A 25,566-nucleotide genomic window follows, 5' to 3' on the forward strand; every position below is an offset into this window, starting at 1 on the left:
TGAAATACAGTCTGGGTTATCTATTATAATTCTTTGATTTGGCTACTGTTAAGTGAAAACATATACAAGAAAACTTAACAAAATTTAGACCCATCTATTCCCAGTCAGATGTTAGCCTCCTCCCTGACATACAGGTCAGCACTGTTGTGATGGTTAGCTGAACTTGCACGCCCACACAGGTGTAGAACGAGAGGGTCATGTCTTCCCAGCTCACATGCGACTGATAGAGAAGCAAAAAGGCAATAATAGCAGTCAGGATGAGTAGGCTTGATGCAGCCTGGCAGGCCATGCTGACCCAGAGTGCTGCTCTGTCTTTGGCGTAGGCTACTAACAGCATGGACAGCAGTGCAAAGGCCACAAGCACCACTGGAACATATAAGCCAAGGGTAACTATTGTTGAGAGGATGCAGCTGTAGTTGTACCACCTGTAGCAGAATAGACCACCATGTTGATGTGTTACATTGAGGTAAGAGGGGTCGATGAGGGCTTCGGAGGAGAGGATGAACACACCATTGAAGACCATCAGGGAGGTTAACATCTGAATGAAGATGAGCAGGAGAAACATCGAAATCCAAATGGAGCAACACGTGGGGCTCCTCAGAGAGAGAGAGCAGCCATAACTGAAGCCCTGTCAGGCCATATGACCTCAAACCTATAGATTTAATATTCATATTGACAGAAATTAATACAAACCATTTAGAAAAGTAATCGAATATAGTGTTTGTTCATATATACAGAAAACAAGCATTTCGTTGACAAAATTGCCTACAAATTCTATATTTCTGCATATTTCTGCAAGAATCAGCTTTCAATGGGATGGTTGTCAACTTCTCAGCATAACACACTAGTACTTCCTCAATAGTTTAATGTACAACCATCAGCAGATCAGTATTTTTGCTTTCATATCCTTCTACTTTCTATCATTTTACTTTCCATCTATCATTAGGATATTTAAATTATACACTGATTAACACTTAAATCACCAGATTTAATTAAAGATGTCTAGTGACCATTTAAACATTTTCAATCAATTTCAAAATGTCAATTGGTGATCATTTAAAAACTGCAGTGAAGATTTAGCTGGTTTTTCAAGTAGTATATAAACTGATTCATGGCTGGATGTAAAGTTTGACTGAGTAAAGACACATTTGTAGTTTAATTATATGTTGTCTACTCACCTTTGTTATCTGAGAGGCAAAAAAAAGAAACTAAGCCAATCAGGTTCAGGAAGTGCAGTTGTCTGGGGTTTGGCACGCACGTGAACGCGCACGACGCGCAGCAGCGTCTCCGCAGAGCTGTGCTCCGCTGCAGCGCGCTGCCACAGACACTTTGACGTGCGGACTTCTCCAAGTCGAGACCAGCTCTAACTTTATCTACTTTCACTGCACCGCAAAAAGATTCAAAAGGTTAGTTACACATTGGTTATGGTTATCCATTAAGAACTGCACGTTATAACCTGAATTATTTTTACTTCTGTGCACTTTGGACAGTTTTAACAGTTTGTTCAGCACGAGAGGGAGGCGGGGTCCTCTGCAAGAGTTTCTTTGTTCGATTTGCTTTGACCAGCAATTAATGACAATTAGTACAAAAGACACTTTTTGATTTGATTCTAATTGGGTTATTTGTCATGTTATTGTGATAAAATGTGTTTGGACAGCACTAGATGCGGGTATGCAGGGTGTGATAGTCAGACAAGACAGCTGCAACAAGGTGTGGTTGTTTTATAGAATAATTAGAAAAAACAATAACAGCAACAACAAAGGAAAGCACAAAACATAATTTTCCTTTCAGGAGGGTGTAAAGCATTAAGGCTAAGTGGTAGACGCGTTTCCAGTGCGCATGTCTAAACTCGTCCAGATTTGATTTCTCATGAAATTGAGACATAAGCATGCAATGAACAGCAAGCAAGCAAACAAATGCTTTAATTGATCTTTGTGCTCCCAATAAACATAAACTGTACCGAGACGATCATCTCCGGAGTCTTTAGACACACTGTAGCACATGTTGTCCGGGATGAGCACAAGAGTACATAGTGTACCAAAACACTCAAGCTTGAATATTTTTGGTCAACCAGTTTGGTAAATCTTGAGGACTTAAAGGAAGTCTCTCTATTCACTATTTATTGTTACTGTTACTTTGAACATTGCATATTCATGAATTTGGAAGAAAAACACAATACAACGTACAGTGCCTGCAGCAACAGGCATTTTATGTAATATTGAGGTGACAGTGTTTAAGCTGACTTCTAACCACTTAAAGAATAGAATTTGTTAAAATAACATTATCATAAGTAGAGATGCACTGATACATTACTGATATTGGATATTGGTCCAATACTGACTCAGATAGCTGGATCGGGTATTGGATACCATTATTTTAATAAATAAAAATTCAGTAAATTTATATCTATGTGTTTATTTGCTACATTTTATTAATTAAACACTGGTATCAGATTGGTACTCGGTATTGTTTGATACCCAAAGCCCACATATCAGTATTGGTATCAGGACTGAAAAAGTGGAATCAGTGCATCCCTAATTATAATTTAAAATATTGATCTGACCTTTGGATATACTACCCAGATTCAGGAATTTATTTTTAGAGCTGCAATAATCTGCGGCACTAAAAATGCAGAGTTCAAGCTTTCTAAATGTGGAGCTTTTTTTTCTTATTTTGAAATTCTGTACAGGTTCATCATGGGAAACAGGTTCAGCAGAAGGCGGAATGTCTCAATCAATAGTGCTGAAACTGCTGTCACTGCAGAGGAGCCAGCGACTACACAACCAGGAGGAGACTCTGGGATGACAGCGACTCAGGAGGCTGTTAAGACAGAGAATCTAGATGTGGTGGTGGGGAAGGAAGTTACACCAGTGGCATGTTTACCCACTGAAGAATGTGTATCAGAGTGTAAAGAGGCAGAGGCCCCTGCTTCAGCCCCACTGAATGATGCTGAACCAGAGCCTGAGGCAAAGGAAACCCCAGCTCCAGTTCAACCTGAGCCTTTGGTCTCAGTCAGCACACCCTCACCTCCAGAACCAGAGCCTGTTGCTGCAGAACCAACCTCAGATCCACAGGTAGATGTTGAGGCTGTCCCCGAGCCCATCTCTGAGCCAGTACCAGCTCCAGCTGAGGCTCTGGAGCAGGAGGCAGACCTGCTTACCCAGGAGTCTCTCCCTGAGCCAATGATCTCTCCACCCCCTTTGGTCGACCTGGATGCCCCTGATGTAACTCCCCAACTTATCGACACTCCCATCTCTGTCCCAGTCAATGCAGACGAGCCCTCAGACATCCCAGCTGTGGAGGAATTCCAAGACGGCGCTGAGGCTGTGGTGATTTCCACTCTTGAGCCAGAAAAGTCTGAAGAAACAACAGAATCTCTGGAAGAGCCGATAGAGGCGGAGGCTGCAGGGAACTTGGAGCAGATTGTGAGTGATGTCAACGAGGAAAGCGTTAGTGGACTCCTAAAGCACTTAGAGCTGACAGGAAATGACCTTGTCACTGACCTCATTCACAGTGATGTCAAGATCCCAGATGACACTCCCATCGTAGACATAAGCACCCCAACTGAGCTGATGTGAGCCCAAGGAAGAGGATTCATGAAAGAAGTGAACGGATATTTTCTGTGAAACCCCCCCTAAGCCCTTCACATGAACGAATCATGGACACAATGTTTTTTCTCTCAACTTAAGTGGCCTGATAAAGGCAAAGCTTTCCTCTCTTTTAACTCTGTATATTTTTTGTGGTGCAAAATGAACTCTGGAACAAAGTGTCTTGTCTGTTTCCACACTAAACTACATATTAATACATTTATGATTTTTGATACTTTTATGCAGCCAGAAGGTGTGTGGGTGAGGAGTAAAGGAACTTAAACAGCACAGTGGCTACTAGTGTACTTAAGTGCATTGTTGGACAACAGAGATATTCCTCTATGCAAATTCACCAAACAGAATTTTCTTTAAGGAAAAGTGCCATTGCTATATTAAAACCCCATACAGAAAGATTGAAATGTGAAATTATTATTTTTTTTGAATTTTCATGATTATTATGTACAAAGGGGAAAGTCTAAGCTTTTTGAAGTGGATATGTGAGTGTAAAGTTAATACAAAAAGACAGGCAAGGGACACTAGCAATGCAACCAAAGATGGAGACACGATACGCATAACACTCTAAAGCAGGACAAAAGTGTCCAGTAAACATGTATGAGTCAACATACTCATGTTTGGACTTTACAATGTTCCTCTAGCAGAAGCAGAGGATGATTTTTAATTATTGGCTTGCTTGTGAAAATAAAAATAATATTCCACATGTGTTATGGTCATGCTCTGTTTGTTTTGTTTTTTCAACCAGAAGAAATATTAGTTTACATAAAGAGTTACTGAGAAGATCTGAGGCACCCAAGAGGGTAACAAATTTAAAAAGTCTTTAGTACTTCAAGGCTACTTAGTCATAGTTCAAAACATGCCTACGCATTTCTGCCATTAAGGCCTTCATCAGTGCAAGTACAAAATGGTAACGTTTAGGCTGCTTCGTATATATGTTGGCGAGTAGTCACATGATCAGTATGGAAAAGTAGTAGTCACATGATTAATGTAGCTAGGTAAAGCCATATGACAGACACAGATCAGCAGAGGAAACCACACATTTAAACATTTACATAATGTCATGACAAAAACAGCACTAAACTATATATATATATATATATATATATATATATATATATATATATATATATATATATATATATATATATATATATATTTTTTTTTTTTTTTTTTTTAATTTTAAATCCAAATTTTTAAGTTTTCAGTACACACAAGCAAGACTGTTTAAAGAACCCAGATGTCTAAATCAAAGACAATTACTAAGAAGGAGAGAAGTCAAGTTCCCCATTCAAACCGGGGTATTGTATAGCTTTCAGTGTATATATCCAAAACGATTCTCTTTGTAAGAGCCTCTTTAATCTGTCTCCACCCCTTATTGAGTTTACTATACGGCCTGATATCTTTAGAGAGCTGCAGCTGCTGTGGTAAGCCTCTTTGTAATGTAGAGCATATTGAGGGTTGCCAGTTCTTAAAGCATGTTTATGTTCAGCCAATCTTGCCTTCAGTTTGCGCTTTGTTCTCCCAGTATAAAAACAACCAATATAAAGAGGCAAGATTGTCTTTGATTTAGGCATCTGGGTTCTTTGAACAGTGTCATGTAGTTTATTGCTGTTTTTTGCCTTGATATTATGTAAATGTTTAGATGTGTGGTTTTCTGTGCTGCTGTCTGTCATGTGACTTTACCTGTCTACATTAATCACGTGACTACTTGCCAACATATATAAGAAGCAGCCTAAAGGCGACCATTTTGTACTTGCCTTGATGAAGGCCTTAATGGCAGAAATGCGTAGGCATGTTTTTAACTATAACTAAGTAGCCATGAAGTATTAAAGGCTTTTTAAATTTATTGCCCTTGAGTGCCTCAGATCTTTTCAATAAGTCTAGACTAGTAGGATCCCCAAACTGAACAGCACTAGAGGAATACCTTTCTACACCCAAGCAGCACTCCATGCATGTTTTTTGACTGATTAGTTTACATATGTTGAGGTGTTCAGAAATGTAAATGAGGGTAAATTAGCAGATCAAGATAACAAGTTAGCGTGCTACTTAACATTAGCTGTGACACCACAAAGTTGCAGATGCCATGCCATTACTTGGAATGTAGAATGTGATTTAGCTGGCCTAAAAGATAAAAGCAGACCATGGATCTGTTTAATGCACATATTGGAGGAATTTGAGCGTTCTCCATTGCAAATCATTTTAAGCAACATACCAGAACATGTATGGGACACAGCGCATACATAGAGAAATGAAATTCCAGCCAACACAGCACAGATCATGTAAGAGAGACAGTGCCTTCTCACAGTCTTGTGGGAGAGAGGACGAGAAGGGGAGGGAGGAGAAGGGGGAGAGACGAGGCCACATTCTTTCCAGAGGAAGGAGGTTTTCGGGGGGCCTGGGTCAAAAGTCTTCAGTGTGACTGTGTTTCAGTCCATGAGAAATCTGCTCCTCACATGCCTCTCCCACCACACTCTCCCTGCCCTCACTGCATTGCTATCTTAACATCTTGACAAACGCAGTCAGTGGATTGGTATGAGAGACCACTTCTGCCTGCCTAAAACTGAAAAATAACTATTAGCTTTGCCAATCTGACAGGAATACCACCTAATGAAGGGAAGAATATTCTGCGTTATAATGGAGATGTACAACTGCTCCATTTAACTTGCTTTTCCACAAGACAATATAATCTGTGTCAGAGGATGACTGTGGTGCACCGCTTATGTCTTTTCCAGTTCCATAATCCATAATCATATTTAGGTTTGCTTCCAGAAAACATTTTGTCTCGTCCAGCCACACCTAACTGTAACAGCCTACGCCTCAGGGCATGGCAAACGGGTAAGTCCCATGGTTTTGGCAACACAGCGATGAGTCCCCCTGGAGTGGGAGAGGCACTCTTTAGACAGTGATCTCAGTCAAACTAGCCTTTAGTAAAGCATACTGTAAAAAGACTGAACTGCTTCATGATGCACATAGAGAATAGATAAGCAGCATGATTTGCACTATTTGCGATTCCTGTCATACCAGAGGCTTTCAGCTCAATAAACAAGACTGCTGGACTTGAGTCCCTCCTCTCCTTGTTGATTTCCTGTCTCTCTATGGACTCTGATGGTCAAAGCAGAAAAACTAAGAAAACAAAACTTGGTATTTGCCTCTGTGACACCCATATGTCAAGGAAGTAACACAAATACAAAAGCTGGATGTTTTTGTGGGGGAGGGAGGGAGGGGGGTGTTGGCATCTTATGCCTTTGTTAGATAGTGCCAGTAGAGAGATGCAGCAGAGGGCCCAGCAGGACTCGAACTAGGGGCTTTGCAGTTCATGGTCTGTGTCTCTATAACTCACTTTTATGTTGTAGCACATTACTGCTGAACTGGACATTACTGGACTCTGGGTGAAATCACATCTGTTAACACAGGCCATGCCAATTTTCAAATATTTCCAGTTTCTAGTGTTATCAAAATTGGTGCACAGCAGATCTGACCAGACCTAAAAATATATACAGAATCAGTATAAATGGTTCAGACTGAGCCTTTTTCCCACCATAATTGATTTACAGATTGCGCTGTTGCAATGAAATCTGGCAGATGTACATGTGACAGAAACAAAACAATTTCTGCTCAATGTGGTGATGATTCATCAGTAAGTAGTGCCATGACAAAATGAGGACTTTACAACAGCAGTTACTCAAAGGATGTACATCCGATTCACCCAAAATCTGGCACAATTTATCCTTCCAAACAGTTCCAGATTTAGTCTCCCACAAACATGGTCCCAAGTGGCATTCTCTCCTATGAACATTGATATGATTCACAACTGTTGCTTGCAGCTAAACTTAAAATCTAAAAAGTTGACTGTTTGCAGGAAATCATATACAAATCTGTTTAAAGGACATGTACAGAGAAGACACTGACACAGAAAGTCAAACCTGTTTTAATATAGAACAAAAGCAAACAATCAACAATAACTGCCAAAGGACCTAAAAGTGCTGCAACTATTTTTAATACATGGCAAACTCTGTACAAAGGAGTGAATATAAAATACATACTAAGACTACAACATATTGCATGTAAGTTAATGTAATGTATGCTGCTTTGGATTATTTTACAATCAACGCAGTGTGGAACTGGGTAGAACAAAGACCTTTTAGATCAATCAAAGCTGTTAATTTACAGCTGGTCCAGGATCTCAGGACCAGGATTATGCACAGCCAGCATCCTAGGGTTTACATTTCTAAATGCAAAAAATAAGACATGTCAGTCAAGCAGTTAATTTCAATGCAATTTGACAGTTTTGAGAAAACAACTACCTTATTTTCTTACCATTAGCCGCCTGTATTTCTTGGCCAGGTCAACATTGGTGCGTCCAGGTTGGAAGGGGTATGACCACAAGATAGAGTTCCAGGAGAAGCCATATTTCTTCACTCCGCACAGTAGGTAATGCAGCTCCTCACAGCTGAAGTCTTTCCGCTTCCTTCGCTAATAACAATAACAAGAAAGGCAGAAGAGAAAAAAATTCAGCAAAGAGCAGACAGTCTGTCAGATGGGAAAGAGAGTTTGCTTAATGGGAGAAACCACAGGTGCATGGATGCATGCTGGACATGATTAGAGTACCTGTTCTCCCTCTTTTTTAATATTAATCACACATGGCCAAGTTACTAAGTATGGACAAGAAAGGACAAACTCTTGTGGTAAATATTTTACATAAAGTGGAAGAAAGTGCATACAAGTTCAGAGAATGAATTAGGACTTGATAGGAAAATATGTGCTTGCAAAACATCCGCTTTTCATTTAGTTATTCCTTTTCAAAACCATCTACTGTCATACGTCACTACATGTACTGTTTTTGTGAATGATGTTACTAGACCATACTGGCGGTTTTGCACATTTTAGCCCATTACCTACAAATTACATTAAAGGTGCAGTGTGCAGGTTTTAGTGTCATCTAGCAGTGAGATTGCAACCAAATGAATACCCCTCCCCTCCTCTTCCGAGTGTGTAGGAGAACCTACGGTGGCCTCGAAACTCACAAAAAACACCAAAGGCCCTCTTTAGCGCCAGCGTTTGGTTTGTCTGTTCTGGGCTCCTGTAGAAACATGGTGGGCTCTGTGGAAGAGGACCCACTACCTATGTAGATATAAGGGGCTCATTCTAAGGTAATGAAAACACAACAATTATTTTCAGGTGATTATACGCTAACTAAAACATGCTTATGAATATTATATTCCATTTCTGCCAAGTCCGTTCCGCTAGATGCCACTAAATTCTACACACTGAACCTTTAATTACTCCCAGTCATTCTCAAAGGCATATCAAATATTTTTAAACTGATTTCCCACCTTCAAGGCAGCGATTGGTTTCAATTTGTTTCAGTACACTATGAAAATCAATTTGTAGAAACTTGACATCTGATGTTGTGTCATGTCTATTTTTGTAGTTACTGCAGTGCTCAGCAGCTGCACGTTTTAAAAAATCTCCCTGCTGTTGTGTTCGAGGACACTCTGACAACTCAGCTGCTGACTAGCAACTTTTTATAATACATTTCAAGACACATTCATATTGTTTTCAGATCCTACATAAATAAATAAATAAATGCTGCCAGTTGTTCATTTTAAGAGATTATCTCAAGCAAAGTTTGAGTTGATTTTTTTATTGCACTGAAAATAACTGACATTTTGGAGATAAAAACAAGCAAAACCACTATAATCCTTAAACTTTTATCTTTTTATACCTTAGGTAATGGCTGCATTTGTACTAGCTTGAAGAGATGCTGCACCAATAACCTACAGTATGTATTAAAAAGCTGATACCTTATGGCATCCATTGCTAACAAATTCTTTTCCAGTTCTGTAATTGTATGGTCCCATATTTAAATTTTGTTTCTTTGTGGCTTGGATTTCACAATTTTGCATCAGTGCAGGCGTTTGCAAAATGCACTGGCAGTGATAAGAGGAAGCAGAACTAAATGACTCTCAAGAATTGGGTAATTTGAAACTCATTTTCTGGTAACTGATTCTCAAATCTCATTGCTACTCTTCATTTCACATTTCTTCCCTTTATTCCTCAAATATTTAACTAACTCCTCAATGAACTGCAGTATACTGTCATGGCATTAAAAACCTGTGGGAAAACATTGCAGGCAATGTAAACATCAACGGATACATTTTTGACAGAAAATATTATTTCAAACTCTTACACTGGAACAAGACTCTCTGCTAGCCTTTGGCTGTTCATCTAGTGCATGATTACTCTCTCCTCTTCCTTCTGTATTTGAAAGATGATAACAGTCTGAGTTTGTGTGCGTCTGTGAAAAATACAGACAGAGGTTTTACATCTCATTCTACTACTAAAACAGACATTAACTGACCTCAGATTAAATATACAGAATGAAAAAACATACTCCTCATTAGAGCTATATTACATCACCTGTCAGGGCTAATACAGCTGCTGTACAAGCGAGAAAGCAGAAAGAGAAGAACAACTGATAAAGGAAGAGGAGGCAAGTCAATAAAATAATAGGGGAAAAATAAGTCAGAAAAAGCTTAACAGAGGGAAGAAGAAACAAGTGGAAAAACATCTGTACTGGGCAGAGAAAGAATGAAAATGTCTACGGTGCAATGGAAGAAAAAATATAGTGTGGACTTTGAGTATTTCACACAAAGTGAGCACTGGAAAATACATTTGGCTGAGAAGTATAAAGACACAGAAATCTCTCCATAACAGCACATAAAGGAGGTTGATGCTGGACTGCACTCCACAACTGTGTTGTAACACAATAGTTTTTTAGGCTACACAGTGGGCAAAGTTAATCGGAAGAGAAAAAGGAGGTAGTGGCAAATATTGCAACATATATATGTATATATGTGTGTGCGTATCTTTAACAAATAGTACATGTAGTGTAGTGCACGTAATGTAAGTACAAAAAATACGAAATAATATCGAATAGAGTAAAATGCTTTTCCTTTCAACACATGTCACTGCTATAGCACAAACGCATTGGAACACACCCTTTCAATCTCTCTCCCTCACTCACTCATTCACACCCACAGACACTCACTCACACACACACACACACACACACACACACACACACACACACACACACACACACACACACATACACACACACACACACACACACACACACTGTGTTACACAGAGTGTGAAACAGCTTAATACAGCTGTGCTGCTCTGAACCAGCTCTGGCCTGCACTGTGAGAACACTGGCTGCAGTTCAACATTCCTTCTGTTCTTTGGTTCGTCTGCTGCCAAGAACACACTGCCGAGGACAGCTCCCACCACAGGCTCTCAATAATGACATTCACACACACACTTAAAAGTAATCTACTGTAAATAACCATATCTGATATATCTACCTTGAGGCAGATGAGGCCTGTTCAGGGGAGCCAAGCGTAAACCTGAGAGAGCGATAGTAACAATGCTGTTGAATACGCCAAATGTGAAAGAAAACAAACAGTAAATGATATGTCGCTGCTGTAATATCACATACATACCAAATGTCTCCATTTTAGCTCCTGTGTGCAGTGGGGTCAAAGTTATGCCTGTGGTAGGTGGAAGTAGAAATGACAAATTACACATTTACAAATATTGTCAGCGTGTCGGCACAGAAAGAATATACCTGTAAACCCTTTGTTTTCAGGAACACCTTTTATGATATCATCGGTGATAATGGATAGACTTGGCTTGCATTGTGGCTTGGCTTGAATTACTGCATTGCATAATATTGCTTTATGATTTATTGTTGTCTTGTTATATCTAGGCAGGTTCATTTTCATTGTCATTTAAGATATGATTATGCTATAGAACTGTATAAACATTCACTTAATGTATCATCCTTACCATTGTATTTCTTCCAGTGGTGTTCTTGCTGGGAGCTCTTGGCTTGCCCAGTTCCTTTACGCATGGGAGTCAGGCAGGCCTCTTTTACAGTGGAGTAGAAATCATAGTTTTTATAACAGTAGTCAAAAACAATAATGTGTATTCTTACAGAGGTTATAAGGGCAAAGAATTTGAAGTAATGGATAATGAAAACAAAATTGATTGTTCCATAAAAACAGTTTGGAACAACAGCAACATGCATGATGCATGTTTACTGTTTTAAACTTCTCTTATATTTCATCAACTCCAAAGGTTTTTACATTTGTCTTGACTGTGGCAATGCACTGATGCATGAGTTAATCACAATAGGTCACAGCACCTATGACATAGCACGTATTAGGCAGTCTGAGAAGTAGCCCACACCCTAGTTTTATTATTTGCATATTACATTTTCCTGCCAAATGCAGTAGTCATGTAACCCATGCTGCAATAACAGGTTAATCAATGCTAGCCTTCCCAGGTTATAATGAGCCCGGAAACAAAATGTGGAACTTTGCACACATATAATGCTATTCCTGTATCCACTTTTTTTGGTGAGTTCCCTTTAGGTTTTGACCACTCAGTGTTCTCTTACAGTCATACAAAGGGTGTTGCAAAGTGAGTAAATGAGTTAACCAATGTACAACACTGTGCTGAACCAGAGTTTTGAATAATTTAATGTTTTTTCTTATAAAACATAAAGAGGGCATACATAGAAGCTGACTTGCAGTGACTGGTCAAGTGACAGCAGCACCAGTCAATTCACACCTGTGGTGAGTAAGCCTAATGGTTGTTCTGGGCCTTTGGAATTGATTTTACTTGGTTAGTGGGTTGTTTTGATATTATATTAAGATGCAAATCCATAATTCTGTCCATGCTTTGAGGACTGTCATGCTGTATGGCTTGAATGTAGTCTTTGACTAATCAGATTGCAAAGCTGGACCTACAACTGTTGAAAAGATGGATTAAGAGTTTGATTTCAAACATTGAAGTTTCCTACCCTTCCAGTTTTCCCTGCTTCTCTGTGGCTCTGCAGCTGACACTCTCTTAGGTTTTGGGTGTGTCAGCTCTACAGTGTTGTCCTGGTTCTCTCCCTTGAATAGAAGGTTGCAGTGACAAGTCCTGAAGCGTTCTGTGGCCTCTTGAAGAACCGTGTGCATGTCACAGCTGTGATGGCAGGAGCTTAGGAGAGTCGCAAAAGTGCGACTGGTCACCTCTTCAAAGGGCAACACACAACCTGAAGGAGAGAACGAAGAGGATTAACTGCAGTGAATTAACTTATGAAAACACACCGATGGCTTTACATTGATCTAACTGTATGATCCATTAAAGTTTATAAATGATATTTTAATGAATGATATTTTTTGTTTGAGTGGAAAAAACAAAATTTGCTTAAAACAACATATTATACTGACTCATACAATGACTTTGCATGTCTGGGCAAACTTTGTTTTAACTCTGGAGCTGTTTTGGTGATGCACTGGTCCGACTTAGGAACAGGGGATTTTAAAAATGTACTGCTACGATCACCTTGGAAAATAATTACGGGCAAAAGAAGTGACCAAGATTCTCAGGACCAAAACTACCACCACAGCCTACATCTACATAAAACTATACAGCAAAGAATTCTAGTTTATTGTTCATATTAAGTTCATTTCAAATAAAATTGAAAGAGAGTCATTTCTGTACTTGTTTGGGCTTTCAACAGCCATTTCATAACACAAAATGAAAAGCATTTGACAGAGGGGCAGTTTCATGTTCACCTACCTGCACACCGAACATGACAGAGTGAGTGCTCTTCCCCCTCTTCACTCATGTCACTGTCCTGTAACTCTAAACATAAAAACATGTTACTTGAATAAACACAAGGGAAACCACACATCTACTGAATGCAAAAATTCAAGCAAAGACATTGGCGTTCATAATAGCGCGTTAAAGGCATAAAGCTGTGTTTTTTACTGCTCTTACTCTCAGTGCCTTTAATTTCTTGTGGTACATTGCGCCTCAGTGGTACTGGGGGCTTAAACAGTTGACTAAACAAAAAACAAAAGAAAAAATTCATTATGAAAGCCATCATTTAATTTGAGCTTATCTAAATAACAAGTAATCAACACTGAAAAACTCTACTAACCTGTCTGCTGTATGTGGCTCTCTTCCTCCCTCTAGTGACCATACATGGGAAGACTTTAGGGCTCTAGTACCCTTACACACTGTGCACCACACACCCCCTCCACTGGTTTTAACCCTCTCTTCCTGAGCATTTAAATTGGAGCTCATGTTCCTTATTTCACTGTCATTCTCTCTCACGTTTCTGACAGTTTGAAGTTTAATACTGTTGTCACCCCCTGCTTCTACATGCTTAAGACTGCTGGTCTGTCTATATGCTGAGGGGGCAGTTTTAAAGCTCTCTGTATGCTGCTGCAGAGTCAGAGGCAAGGCTGGAAGAAGAGATGGTTGCCCTAACCCTTCAGTTGAAGTTGGTGGGTGTGTGTCTTCCTGCTCATCCTCAGCCTCCTAAAGATAAACATAACCACAATGCAAAAAATAAGTCATACTGCCACGTGCTGATTAGGCTCTTGGTGATTTGTGTGACTGCATGTCTCACCTTTGCCTGTCTCTTCTCTAGCAGGTCAATCCTGCGCAGTAACTCTCTGGCTGAGCTCCTGAAGCTTTCCATGTTTTTGAGGGGCTTGACATTTTCAACCTCACCTTGTCTCGCTATCAAACCAGGCACTCCCAAGGACATGGCTTCACAGACACAGATAACCAACAAATGACGAGAGCTCCATACTCTAGATTCAACCCACGTATAATTTAATCATTCATTTTCTCTATTCACTTAATCTCTCTTGAGGTCCTGTAGCTCATGATGATGGGCCGGAGTTTATCTAAATATTCATTAGCCAAAAGGCAGATAGAAAGCCTGGCTACCAGCTTACCATTTACGCATGATTACAATCATACCTCTGAGCATTTTAGAGTCTCAAATTCAGCCTGCTTGCATCTCAGGAAATAAATGTACTGAACTAAATTAAGTAGACTACAACGAAAGGGTTAGAGAAGAAATGCACACTGCTTTTGCTGCCTCAAGTCCACAGTGGACGCAGTTTCCATTTAATATTTCTATTTACTATTTCTATTTAATTTGCAAGAGTAAGGAAGTTTGTTTAAATTATTTAAAATGGTGTTGCAATAGTTAAATTCACATTTGCTCAGAATATCAGTAAATGGAGTAACTGCTAAATAACGCAGAGTGATTTCGAAGCCATGATGATGACATTATGGTTTTGAAGTTAACTAATGTAATAATCTTTGACATTGAAACTGACATTGATATGACATTGTAAGACAATGTTATACTCAAAGAGAATATGCTAATCTGTTGCTGTTGGAAAGTTGTTTTTTCCACCAGATACCACGAAGGCTGCCTGCGTTGCTCTTTATGAGAAAAAACCCTCAATAATGGAGTTTAAGATTATGGTCAACGGTCTTCAAGTCCATCTTACATAATAAACTACAATGATGGTTACAATGTGTTAATGTAGTTGTATTACAATAGTAACAGGGCTGCTTTGACTTACTGGCCTGTTTGCAGGTCTGTAATATGAATGTAGCAGCCCTCCTAACCTCCTCACTTGTGTCCTCTGTGAGTAAAGTTATGATGAGTGGCAGGCCTCCGCACTGCACCAGCTGGGACTGGTGGTCCTCTGCAGGAAAAAACATGCAGTTGTGAGAAATACTTGGATAGTGAAAGATGAAGTGATAATCTCAAGGGAAGGAAGACTACTGAATTAGAGCAGTACATGAAAGTCTCTGATAAGTGTTTCAAAAGTAAGTGAGAAACAACACTAGAAGAAAAACATTGATATAAACATAGTCTTACCAGAGGCCTCGGTGCAGTGGCCCAAGGTGAGTAAAACTGAGGGCCTGTCCTTGGGGTCAAGGTTTGGGCTTGCCAGCAGGGAGAGGAGGTGGGAAACTACACCATACTGAGCCAAACCTGAAGCAAGAGTGGCTACAAAGAATAGTAGTGAATGGAGAGACAGTTCAGTTGTTTAGCTGAAAGGTTAATGTGCATGTGTGTGTGTCTGTGAGAGCAATACACACGGTTATCAGTTATGCAAGCTGACAGAGTCTTGCATATTGTGACAGAAAGCTGGCAAGACAACAAGCTTGTCTCTGTCCCAGAAACTAGACGAACCAGTGTAAGAGTGAGAGTTTCCAAACCCCCAAAGGCAGAAAAACTCTCCTGAACACAGGCTGTAAAAACAAATAAGAGATGAGAACTAAATAATCTGCATTTCAGTGTCATTTTATATAATTTAAATAAACATAGAAAATCACAAGTTTGGCACAAGCAATTCCACCTCTTAAACTTACAGTTGTTGGCAACTGTCATTGCTATGAAGGAGCATATGGGTTGAAAAACCTCAGTGTGGGGCAGAGAAATCTGCTGAAGCCAGATTTTTATTATGGGAAAAGCTGCAACACAGATACGCTGAGCCTCCTCTGGAACACAAAAGAAAGACATTAGCAAAACCTTTTTTTTAGCTGTTAATCCAGATATAAATGTAATGCAGTATTCTTTGATTTGACCCAAAAGTAGTTGTCAGGATGGTAGGATCCCGAGTACAAAGTAGGGGTTTCACAACTACTCAACTACTACTGCTACTTTTTTACTAATAACCAGGTATCCCAAAATAGTTGTTGGCCAGAGAGTGAGAGAGAGAATATACAGTATACTGCAGTACTGCAAAGTTGAATCGCTTGGTACAAGGCAAAAATACATCAAAGCCATTACCATTCTGAGGGTTGTTGACACATCCACAGAGAGCGCTACACACAGACGCCCAGAGCTGGTAGGTTTGAGTAGCATTAGCTGCTTTCAAAGTAGCCTCTGTAGAGAGGGGGAAAGTGGACCTGCAAAAGTATATGCTGTTAAACTTAGATATATGTGCTTACATGAGTGGGTTTTTTAAATCATTTTTTTTCTGCAGAGCTCTATGAATTTGGCAAGACTTGGTTTGGCTACATAATATTACGGACAATTAACATTTTAAAATACCTGAAGAGGTCCAGCAAAATGTCCAGGCAGTCAGTGGTTTGGGCTAAAGTCTGCCCTGCTCCTGCAATAGCACAGACACATGAGGACCACAAAAGTCTGCTTAACAAAAGCAAGATTATACATTAAATAGAAAGAAAAAATAGAAAATGTCATGTAAAGTCACAAAAGCATGCACATAAATGGGACAGCTGATCCTGTAGCTTTAACTCATGTCAGTGGAGGAGCTTTGATCTTACTGTTGTTGGCTACCAACACAGACAGCAAATAGACAGAAACTCTCTTCTGTGTCAGTGGGGTATCTTCTTTCATCAAACAACCAGCAAGTTCTACAAATGTCTCCTTTCTGCACAGAGAATGTTTGCAGTACACTACCAGAAAGAACAAAGACAATATATTAAATATGTAAAACTGGTATTTACCTTAAAAAAATGCATTTCCATTGCAGTGATATTAATAACAAATGATTGCACACAGGTTTGTTGTACACATATCAAGTGAAAAACACATGCTGCATCTCAATTCAAAGACAATGTACAGATAGTTTATCACTAATATTTGCCCACTTTGAAAGGTCTGACCAAATGCATAATAAGTTTTGATCTCTGTAAGTCTCATTTGGGGAAGAGGTGGAAATTCATCTTAGCTCTCACACTAGGCTTCAGATGCTGCAAAGGAACACAACTTCTCGGACTGCACCCTTCAAAGACTCTGCCCCTGTATTGTATGACATACACATCGACACACCTACCATTGGCCTCTGCTAGAGTGCCAAGCGTAAAGAGTGCAGTCTCCTTAACATCTGAATGAACAATACTGGATTTGGAGAGGTTATACACAAACGCCACACCTCCCATTTCTCTCAGAAGGTCTGCATTATCCTCTGAAATGATGAGAGAGAAGTGAAACAATCAAGTCAAGGCATTATACTCAATAAAAATGACTGTGGGGCTGCATTACAGAATTGGTTGATGTGTGTAGGGGATGGTTAAGGGCAGGGAAATGGTATGTTTCTGTCACTGACGGTTAACCATTACCTCTCTTTTCACAGATTGAGTGAATGGTGAGAAGGGCTTGTTTCTGCAAATCTGGGCATTTCATCTGAAACTTCAGGCACTCAAGCAGCAAACTGAGATCTGTTCTTATAGCTATGAAAGCAGAACCATGAAATCAGCTAGGCATGTTATCCAGACAGACATGCATTTGTAAATGTATTTACATTAGCGACTTCCTTCTAAACATAAATACAGATAGTGCAGATGCGGAGTAAGCATCAGTATTACTTACTGTTACGGCTGCTGGTGCGAACCACCGTCTCACCCATTTCACCCTTGAAATGACTTATTGGCTTTAAAGCCATTAACAAGTGAAAACTCACCTAAGCTAGTTTACAGTCTGGCTAACTTTATATTACAACAATATCTCGTATACCCCACATTTAGCCAATCTAGCATTACATTTTTTCTAAAATTATAAGGACTGCTATTTTTCAGAACTGGCGGAGGCTAAATTTAATTAACTTAAATATGTAACGTTAGCTAGCTTAACTTAACTCCGGCTAAATCAGCTACTCTTTAAAAATGCAATTTTTCGTCAAGTCAATTTTCTAATTTTTGCCTCAGGATAGGAATGCCTCCTGACTCTACAAACGTTACTGAACAAGATTAGCTGACGTTAGCCATTATGTTTGTCGTCCAGGTATCATTAACACTAATTGACCTGTAGCTAACCGTCCGCAAACGTTGGAAAGTTGGCGCCCCACGTTACCATAGAAACAAAGAGGGTGTCGCGTTCAAGTCACGTCGGATGGGAAAGCATGAATAAATAAATAGCTAACTTACAGTTGTTGATTGTGTTTATTGAAGAGTAGACAACTGACACATTATATTTGCATACAATGTGTTAACGTTGGGTGTCTAAAACGAAGATTGTCTAATTAAAATCATGCTAGATTTTTTTCATCCTACTTTTCTTCCTTTTCCCAAAAAGCATGAAACTACAACAGTGCCTCCGATGGCAACGTCAGATGTTGTCATACGTCGCGGTCATTTATGTTGCTGTTAGACGATTGACATCGATTTCTTTGGCCAAAATGAGAACCACCAGCTGATCACCAAAGCAGTTTTACAGTTCCTGTATGATTCAGGGTTAAGTTATATATGAAAATAGGGAGTGTGATTGTGTCAGTTAAATTTTGTCCTGCGGAGGGCAGTAATACGCCTAGTAGCGTTCACACTGCCAAAATCACACAACAAGAAGCAGAAGTGGAAGAAGAAGAAGATTGAGATCGATTCATTCGTACTTTTCGTATTAAGGTTGTACGTATTTCTTTCATGTCGTTTTTATTCAACGTATTTAATGTAAGCACTTCGTCAGTCTGTATGTAAACATTTAGCTCGAGTATCGGTTTTGGTATAACGTTAGCGATTAACATGTTTGTGAAGCTAGGCAGCTAGCAAGCTATCGTAATTAACATAGCTAGTTCACTGATAACTGATGTTATCAAACTTAATGTTAGGTAACTTAGTTTGCACCCGTTAACCCCACGGAACACATGAATTAATATTGCTTGTTCTTGGCTTACAGCACGTTGATCATGGTAGTAAGCTGGCTAACTCATAGACCATCTAGCATGCTAACGTTATATAATTTACATTAGCACATTGAATGCCAGGTGTCTTCACAGGAATCGTGCCGGTGTCACCATAACTTTCACTTCTTTCTTTCCAGATATCGGGGTTATTGAGTTGCTCAACACCCTGTCCCAGAAATGTCTGGGCGTTTGTACGCCAGCATCCTTCAAAGAGCTTCAAGCTACACACAGACACTTTCTTCCAGTGCCCCATTCCAGGTTAATCTCCTGATTGTCTGTTCTGATTAATCCGGATTGTTATATTCTATACTCAGCAGTATTTATTTTCAGGCAAATCCTAATGTTATAACTCATTCTGTTCACTCAGTATTCCCATCTGGTAGTATCTCCCCCTTCTCAACTGCGACCAGTCCATTTCTCATCCTGGGGTACCTCCAGAACAGACCAGTGGTGCTGCAGAGGTGAGGAGTCAGGAACTCGATCTCAAAGTGGGCGACATTTCTCAACTCGTCAGGATCTAGACTTCCAGCTCAGCCAAGTTCAGATCAACAGCATTCTGCGATCTAATGAGCAGGTACTATATACCACTGTGTCCCTCTGTGTGATCAAGGAGACATTGACACTGTCTGTCTGAAAAGATAGAGTTGGAGATTAAAATATACAGTAGGCAAGCATATTTCTAAGGTGGAAAAACTTGTTTTTTTATATCAGGTCTGTTTTTTGTTTAGTATAACTCTGCAAAATATGAGTAAACTTGTACATTTACAGAATGTGTGTTTAGCCTAAGACCAAGGTGGGTTTTGTTGTTGGCCAGGGGGAAATGTTGGTTATCAGTTGTACAATAACTGGCTACTACTAAGCATGTTTTTCATCCATGTCTTAGTCTGTGAGTGTACCTGAGTTTGATGGCAGGGGACTCAGTGCTGTGAAAAAGTTTGAGAGCAACCAGATAGCTGCCAACACGCCTAATGAGGATCGTCGTAGTGCAGCCACCTGCTTACAGGTATGCATCCTCTCCTGTCTCCCTATTTTTCCACCTCACTTCTTGCTCTCCACCTTCCTGTAAAATTAATTTAAATTTTCTCTATCCCTCCCAGTCAAAGGGCATGCTCTTTGGAGTGTTTGATGGACATGGGGGTTGGGCATGTGCTCAGGCTGTCAGTGAGCGGTTGTTGTACTACATTGCAATTGCAATGATGCCAAAGCAGAGCCTGGAGGAGCTTGAGAGGTGTATGGAGCATGGCAGACCCGTTCCTCCCATCTTGCAGTGGTACAAACACCATGCAGACTTAAACTATCGGGAATCTGCTTCACTCTACATTGACCACCTCAGAGTCTTCTGGCAGGACTTACTGGACAGCGAGGAACATGATGAAGGCATGTGGTACGTATAAAAATTTGTGTATCTCTGGCAGACTTAACCAAATTCTTTTGGTGGTGTTTTTTTTTTTTATTATTCTGAAGAAATTAATCCTATCTTGTTTTTGTTTTTCCTTATCTGAATGTCCTTGATTGTTCACGTACATTATATAAAATGATATAAATGTGAACTCTAACCTAAATTGGTCTTAAGGTAATTGTTGGGTGATAGTTCATCCACCATGTCAGAAGAACTCAACAATTAGAGTTTTTAGTCCCTTGACATTCAGTGTTCCAAATTTCAATGTTTATTTAGCTTAAAAATAATTGATAGGCAGGCTGTATAAATAATGACATCATCAAGGCATGTAGATTTATATTTTTTATTGAAAAGTAGGTAACTTTTGCTTATACATTATATTCCAAATAAAATAAGTCCCATCTATAGACCCACCTGCATAACGGTGTTTTAAAAATAAATAAATATTGCGAAAGCCTATGTTCGTTGGGGCAACATGTAAACACAAAGAATTTCCCTCAGCTTTAGGCCTACATATTCTCAGATAAAATAAAAGAGAATAAAAACAATTTGCAGACAAACCAAAAAAATACATGTTGGCCTTTCTGGCTTATTACATTTTAATAACAGTGTAATTTCTGTTCACTATAGGCCTTTTCTCAGATAAAATAAAGTAGAATAAAAACTTTTTAAAAACAAATGAAAAATAACCATAACCTATTCACTCATATCATTTCACTTCTTATGCTTCATACAGCAGTGAAGCGTGCAGCTGCCGACTTAAAATCAAAGGTGCCAAGTGTCTCTCCACAACTTGCACTGCACATAAGCCTTGTGACCTTGTCCTCCACAAGCCGACATCACAGTGTTGTTTTGATTTGGTTCTGCACATTCACAAAAAAATGAAGATTTGTTTTTTTTAAATAGAAGGATATGTGGAAATTTAATTTTAGCCTATTTTAATACAATTAAAATTTTGCTTAGAAGGAATTATTTTCACCGGACATTATGACTGGGGAGATTTAAATATTTTGGACATCAACAGATTTTTCTAGTATAAAAAAACTGTAGTTACCAGATAACAGAAACCCAGACATGTAGTTTTATGTGTAGAAGCATGTGTGTGTAAGGAATTTTCCTTTTACATCCCTCCTTCATTTACCCTCTTTTTTAGTCCTCCGGATGCCCTGGATCGCGCTTTTAGACGGCTCGACGCTGATATCTCCTTGGAGGCTCAACTTCCGCTTTCCAATGACCTGATGAAAAGCACAGCCATCCAGGTGATAATGTAAACTTTTCTTTGCTGCTATGGTGTCTTCAGGGTCACACTACTGTATGTTGATACGCATGCATCATTATCTGTCCAGGTTGCGTTTGCTGGTTGCACAGCCTGTGTTGCTCATGTTGGCACAGATGGGATCCATATAGCAAATTCCGGTGACTGCCGAGCGGTGCTGGGCGTGAAGGAAGAGGATGGCTCATGGAGCGCTTTGCCCCTTTCCCAGGACCACAATGCAGAGAACCAGGCTGAGGTGGAGCGGATCAAAGCCAAGCACCCACCCTCAGAGAGAGACACAGTGGTCACAGATGACAGACTTCTTGGGGTGAGAGGAGTTCATGGCATAATTCTTAGCAGGCACTGTACAATGGATACATGTAGAAAACAAATCCTATCGTTTTATTGTCTTGTCAGGTTTTGATGCCCTTGCGTGCGTTTGGCGACGTGAGATTCAAGTGGAGCCGTGAGTTGCAGCAGGGCATTTTAAACAGCCTGGAATCTGGAGTGGATCTCGACTCTCTCAACCTATACCAGTACACGCCACCCAACTACCATACTCCACCCTATCTTGATGTGGCACCAGAGATAACATATCACAAGTTGAGACCTCAAGACCGCTTTCTGATATTCGGCACTGATGGGTTGTGGGACGAGTTAAGGAGTGAGGATGCTGTACGACTGGTTGGAGAGCACCTGAGTGGGATTCATTTACAGGTTTGTCTGTTGAGTGAAAGTGAAATATGTTGCTATTCCTTTAACAGCACACAACTTTTATACAGACCAGATCTCATTTTCTTCTGTTTTTATCTCATAAAGCTCAAGTGTTGCTAATAAAGTGGTGCTTTCTAAATACCACATTTGATGTTTCAAATTCCTGTCTGTGCTCTATTTTTTCCAGGCTCCAGTTTCTCCATCTGAGAGGCAGCTGAAATTGGGTCAGATGCATGAACTCTTGCAGAAACGCCGGGCCCGTGCCTCTCCTGCTCTAGACACCAATGCTGCCACGCACCTCATCAGACATGCACTTGGCACGGGGGAGTATGGAGAACTATGCCAGGAGAGACTGGCGTCTATGCTCGCTCTGCCAGAGGACCTGGCTCGAATGTACAGGGACGATGTCACAGCTACTGTGGTGTATCTGAACTCTGACCTAGTCAGACCTCACCACAGCTAACAAAAGATTATTCACAATTATTCACAAAGGGATGCAGCGATTAACTGATTTCACTATTAACCGCGCTTTAAAATGTCATGGTTTTTTAACCATGAAGGCTCAGCTACACTTCTGTTCTCACTCTTAAAAAGGGACATTATAGTAGGTTATTTTTCCATGAACAACAGTTGTACTGTGTAGGAAAATTAAACAGAACTAGACAGTTGTGTTAAAAAAATTGTCCGTAGGCGCAACCTGCAGACTGCAGGCTGAAGTTCCGCCACGTAACCAAAACAAACCTGGTGTACCAGCTTAAAATGCCGTGCTGCAACAAGTTCAGCTAAGCAAAGTTGCACATGCTGTCATGCAACTCCCCTTATTTGTGTTTGAGGGGGGCTACGTTAGCTAAAGGAGATGTGTCTGGAAATGGCTGAGGGACCCAACATTGAAGTGTTGAATCACCAAAAACACCTAAAATGGTCAGTTTCGGAGTATTTTGGATACATAAAGAATGGTCAGGGTGTTGTTCAAGAAGACAGATCTCCAATTTGTAAAACTTGCCGAAGAAAAGTCGCTGCCAAAGGATCCAACACCTCGACTTTAATGCAATATCTTCGAGATCACCATCCAGCTATACTGCTCAAGTGAAGGTAATACACCAAGTAATAACTAAGTTAGAAAATCATTACTTAAGTGGCAAGTTACTTACTGAGACACTGAGCCGGTAGGGCATTAGATACACAAGTGTCACAATCAACAAAGTAATGGTGAGTTAGGCGTTGGGCTTTCAGTGCAACATAAACCAATGGTAACAAAGCAGGAAAAGGAGCATTATACTGTTTATAAATTAACACTCACCAAAACGGTACATAATCTCCTCAAGAGCTTTAGTGGGACCATTTACATCCTGTTGGTTCTTCCCATCAGTGTTAAGTAAACGCTGGTATGGTAGATAAATATGCCAGGTGTAAAAGACCAACTTAACATGAATCCTGTAGACTTCCAGAGTTATACCATGAGATCTAATTAACTGCATTTCAGTGATCAATGAGATGACATAAGTGATGTTCTAAATTTCTTTCATTTTTACTGAAACTGTAAAAAAAAAAAAACAATAATAGACAGGATTTTCTCCTGCCACATGTAAAATTAGATTGATAATTAATATAGATAATTGAAAATGAATAAAAAATATACATAGATGACAGTTGATAATAGAAAGACTTCAGTCTATTACCTGCATTAGTAATTTTTTCCCCTAGGGGATCAGTAAAGTTCATCTTAATCTTATAATACTATACTAAAAATAGTATATTTTAAATATTAGAAAACAACTACAGTGATTACTACAATGTCCAATTTAAGTTGATCTTGGCCTGGTTGGTTAATTTTAATTTTTCTTACTCACTTTTAGCTTAAGACTACCTCTGGTGCTGCTACAGTTCAGCCCTCTGTTGCACAAACCTCGGTGAAGTGTGTGTCTTATGCTCCCACTTCATTACAAAACATGCTCATATGATTTTATCCATCCGTAGTATTGTGAAATAAATTAATGCAATAATTGTGAAACAGTTGTTTTTTTTCCCCAGACTATAATCGTACTATCAAAATCTATAATCGTTGCATCCCTATTCACAATACTGGACAGAGACTCTGTCCAGATCACAGTCAGCATCTCCTCCGGCTGCCATTTTCTGGATATTTTTGAACAAAAACAGTGATCATTAGAACCTGTTACAAAAAAAAAATAATTACACACATTTTTAAATGAAAGGACAGTTTTCAGTATTGCACTTTGTACAGGCTTCTTTATTATTTCACTTAACACAGGTCACACATTCATAATTGTAGCATTTACCAGGTCAAAATACAGATAATGTGACGAAGTCTCACTCGCAGGAAAAAAGCACATCTTTCAGTGTATTCCAGTCAGTTTACTTGAGTTGCGTATTAAAAGAGAAAATTATGGTGGTAAATATAAGTTGCACACATTCACTTTGTTCTTTGTCTGCATTTTTGTTTTCATTTTTCTCGCAATGTCACTTACTCATCTGTGACACATCTTTTTCTGTTTACTTGGCAGATTATTTGACCTGTATGTAAGCTGTAAAGTATGATTTTAATGTTGCGTAAATGTGCTGTCTTTTATGTGATCATATTTAAATTGACAGTCCACTCACTGGAATAAAGATGTAATTAAACTATTGAGAAGTAATATTGTTTGGCTTGTGTATTGTTAATTATGTTGGATCAAAATGTCATCCAACACGTTAATACCAGCTTTATAAGACCAGTTAGTGAGGAAGGACAAAAACAAATACTACATTTGGCAAAATGGTAGAGAGTTTGATGCTGCGACTTCTAAAGCTGTGTGGGAAACAGAGTTGTCTAAATAAACTGGGCTAACTTGTTAGTTGCTGAGGGTCATGGGAGCCAATCTGATCCTTGTGGTGTGTGTTTTGTAAACATGTGCAGGCTTTCCTCAGAGAAAATGTTCAGCCCTATGCAGTCCGATTATCCTGCAAACTAAAGTTCAGTGAAGATATATAAAACAAATTTGATAAGTTTCTGCGGTCAGCTCATTTAGAATGAAATAGACTAAAAATACCTGTTACAGAAACGTCACA

The 25,566-nt window shown here is 39.5% G+C and overlaps 3 protein-coding genes across 7 annotated transcripts; 2 read left to right on the top strand and 1 right to left on the bottom strand.

Moving 5' to 3' along the window:
• The first annotated feature begins 1,285 nt into the window (after window positions 1-1,285).
• LOC122985770 (protein TsetseEP-like) lies at window positions 1,286-4,307 on the top strand. Its single transcript, XM_044356661.1, has 2 exons — window positions 1,286-1,406; window positions 2,690-4,307. Exon 2 carries the CDS (start codon window positions 2,697-2,699, stop codon window positions 3,576-3,578), a length of 882 nt encoding a protein of 293 aa, XP_044212596.1. The 5' UTR covers window positions 1,286-1,406; window positions 2,690-2,696; the 3' UTR covers window positions 3,579-4,307.
• Window positions 4,308-7,514: 3,207 nt separating this feature from the next.
• On the bottom strand, window positions 7,515-18,462 carry terb1 (telomere repeat binding bouquet formation protein 1). Of its 4 annotated transcripts, none has more exons than XM_044356602.1 (21): window positions 18,378-18,462; window positions 17,574-17,684; window positions 17,288-17,419; window positions 16,776-16,907; window positions 16,540-16,600; window positions 16,276-16,394; window positions 15,855-15,983; window positions 15,582-15,734; window positions 15,358-15,489; window positions 15,056-15,181; window positions 14,080-14,222; window positions 13,606-13,988; window positions 13,443-13,507; window positions 13,242-13,307; window positions 12,475-12,711; window positions 11,457-11,537; window positions 11,111-11,158; window positions 10,973-11,014; window positions 9,793-9,860; window positions 7,920-8,075; window positions 7,515-7,830 (listed from the first exon to the last, which is right to left on the bottom strand). In XM_044356602.1, the coding sequence occupies exons 2-21, from the start codon at window positions 17,635-17,637 to the stop codon at window positions 7,816-7,818; spliced, it is 2,352 nt and encodes a 783-aa protein (XP_044212537.1). In that variant the 5' UTR covers window positions 17,638-17,684; window positions 18,378-18,462; the 3' UTR covers window positions 7,515-7,815. The 4 variants fall into 4 exon arrangements, 3 of the variants coding, with proteins under 3 accessions (XP_044212537.1, XP_044212538.1, XP_044212536.1); XM_044356603.1 differs by lacking the exon at window positions 18,378-18,462 and adding an exon at window positions 17,824-18,337 and having other exon boundaries at window positions 13,939-13,988; XM_044356601.1 differs by lacking the exon at window positions 18,378-18,462 and adding an exon at window positions 17,824-18,336.
• Window positions 18,463-18,750: 288 nt separating this feature from the next.
• pdp2 (putative pyruvate dehydrogenase phosphatase isoenzyme 2) lies at window positions 18,751-25,154 on the top strand. Of its 2 annotated transcripts, none has more exons than XM_044356604.1 (9): window positions 18,751-18,851; window positions 19,267-19,387; window positions 19,497-19,703; window positions 20,013-20,132; window positions 20,227-20,513; window positions 21,682-21,787; window positions 21,875-22,111; window positions 22,201-22,500; window positions 22,685-25,154. In XM_044356604.1, the coding sequence occupies exons 2-9, from the start codon at window positions 19,307-19,309 to the stop codon at window positions 22,958-22,960; spliced, it is 1,614 nt and encodes a 537-aa protein (XP_044212539.1). In that variant the 5' UTR covers window positions 18,751-18,851; window positions 19,267-19,306; the 3' UTR covers window positions 22,961-25,154. The 2 variants fall into 2 exon arrangements, with proteins under 2 accessions (XP_044212539.1, XP_044212541.1); XM_044356606.1 differs by having other exon boundaries at window positions 18,770-18,854.
• The last annotated feature ends 412 nt before the right edge of the window (window positions 25,155-25,566 follow it).

The sequence above is a fragment of the Thunnus albacares genome, chromosome 7, assembly GCF_914725855.1.
Source record: "Thunnus albacares chromosome 7, fThuAlb1.1, whole genome shotgun sequence".
Taxonomy (NCBI): domain Eukaryota; kingdom Metazoa; phylum Chordata; class Actinopteri; order Scombriformes; family Scombridae; genus Thunnus; species Thunnus albacares.

Excerpts from the sequence above, each read along its gene's own strand:
- LOC122985770 (XM_044356661.1), top strand. The coding sequence starts at position 2,697 with ATGGGAAACAGGTTCAGCAGAAGGCGGAATGTCTCAATCAATAGTGCT.
- terb1 (XM_044356601.1), bottom strand. The coding sequence starts at position 17,896 with ATGGCTTTAAAGCCAATAAGTCATTTCAAGGGTGAAATGGGTGAGACG. Across the intron at positions 17,420-17,573 it reads CTCAATCTGTGAAAAGAGAG|AGGATAATGCAGACCTTCTG; the intron begins GTAATGGTTAAC and ends TCATCATTTCAG. Across the intron at positions 15,490-15,581 it reads AGCTTGCATAACTGATAACC|CCACTCTTGCTTCAGGTTTG; the intron begins GTGTGTATTGCT and ends TATTCTTTGTAG.
- pdp2 (XM_044356604.1), top strand. The coding sequence starts at position 19,307 with ATGTCTGGGCGTTTGTACGCCAGCATCCTTCAAAGAGCTTCAAGCTAC. Across the intron at positions 19,388-19,496 it reads CTTCCAGTGCCCCATTCCAG|TATTCCCATCTGGTAGTATC; the intron begins GTTAATCTCCTG and ends CTGTTCACTCAG. Across the intron at positions 19,704-20,012 it reads TTCTGCGATCTAATGAGCAG|TCTGTGAGTGTACCTGAGTT; the intron begins GTACTATATACC and ends TCCATGTCTTAG.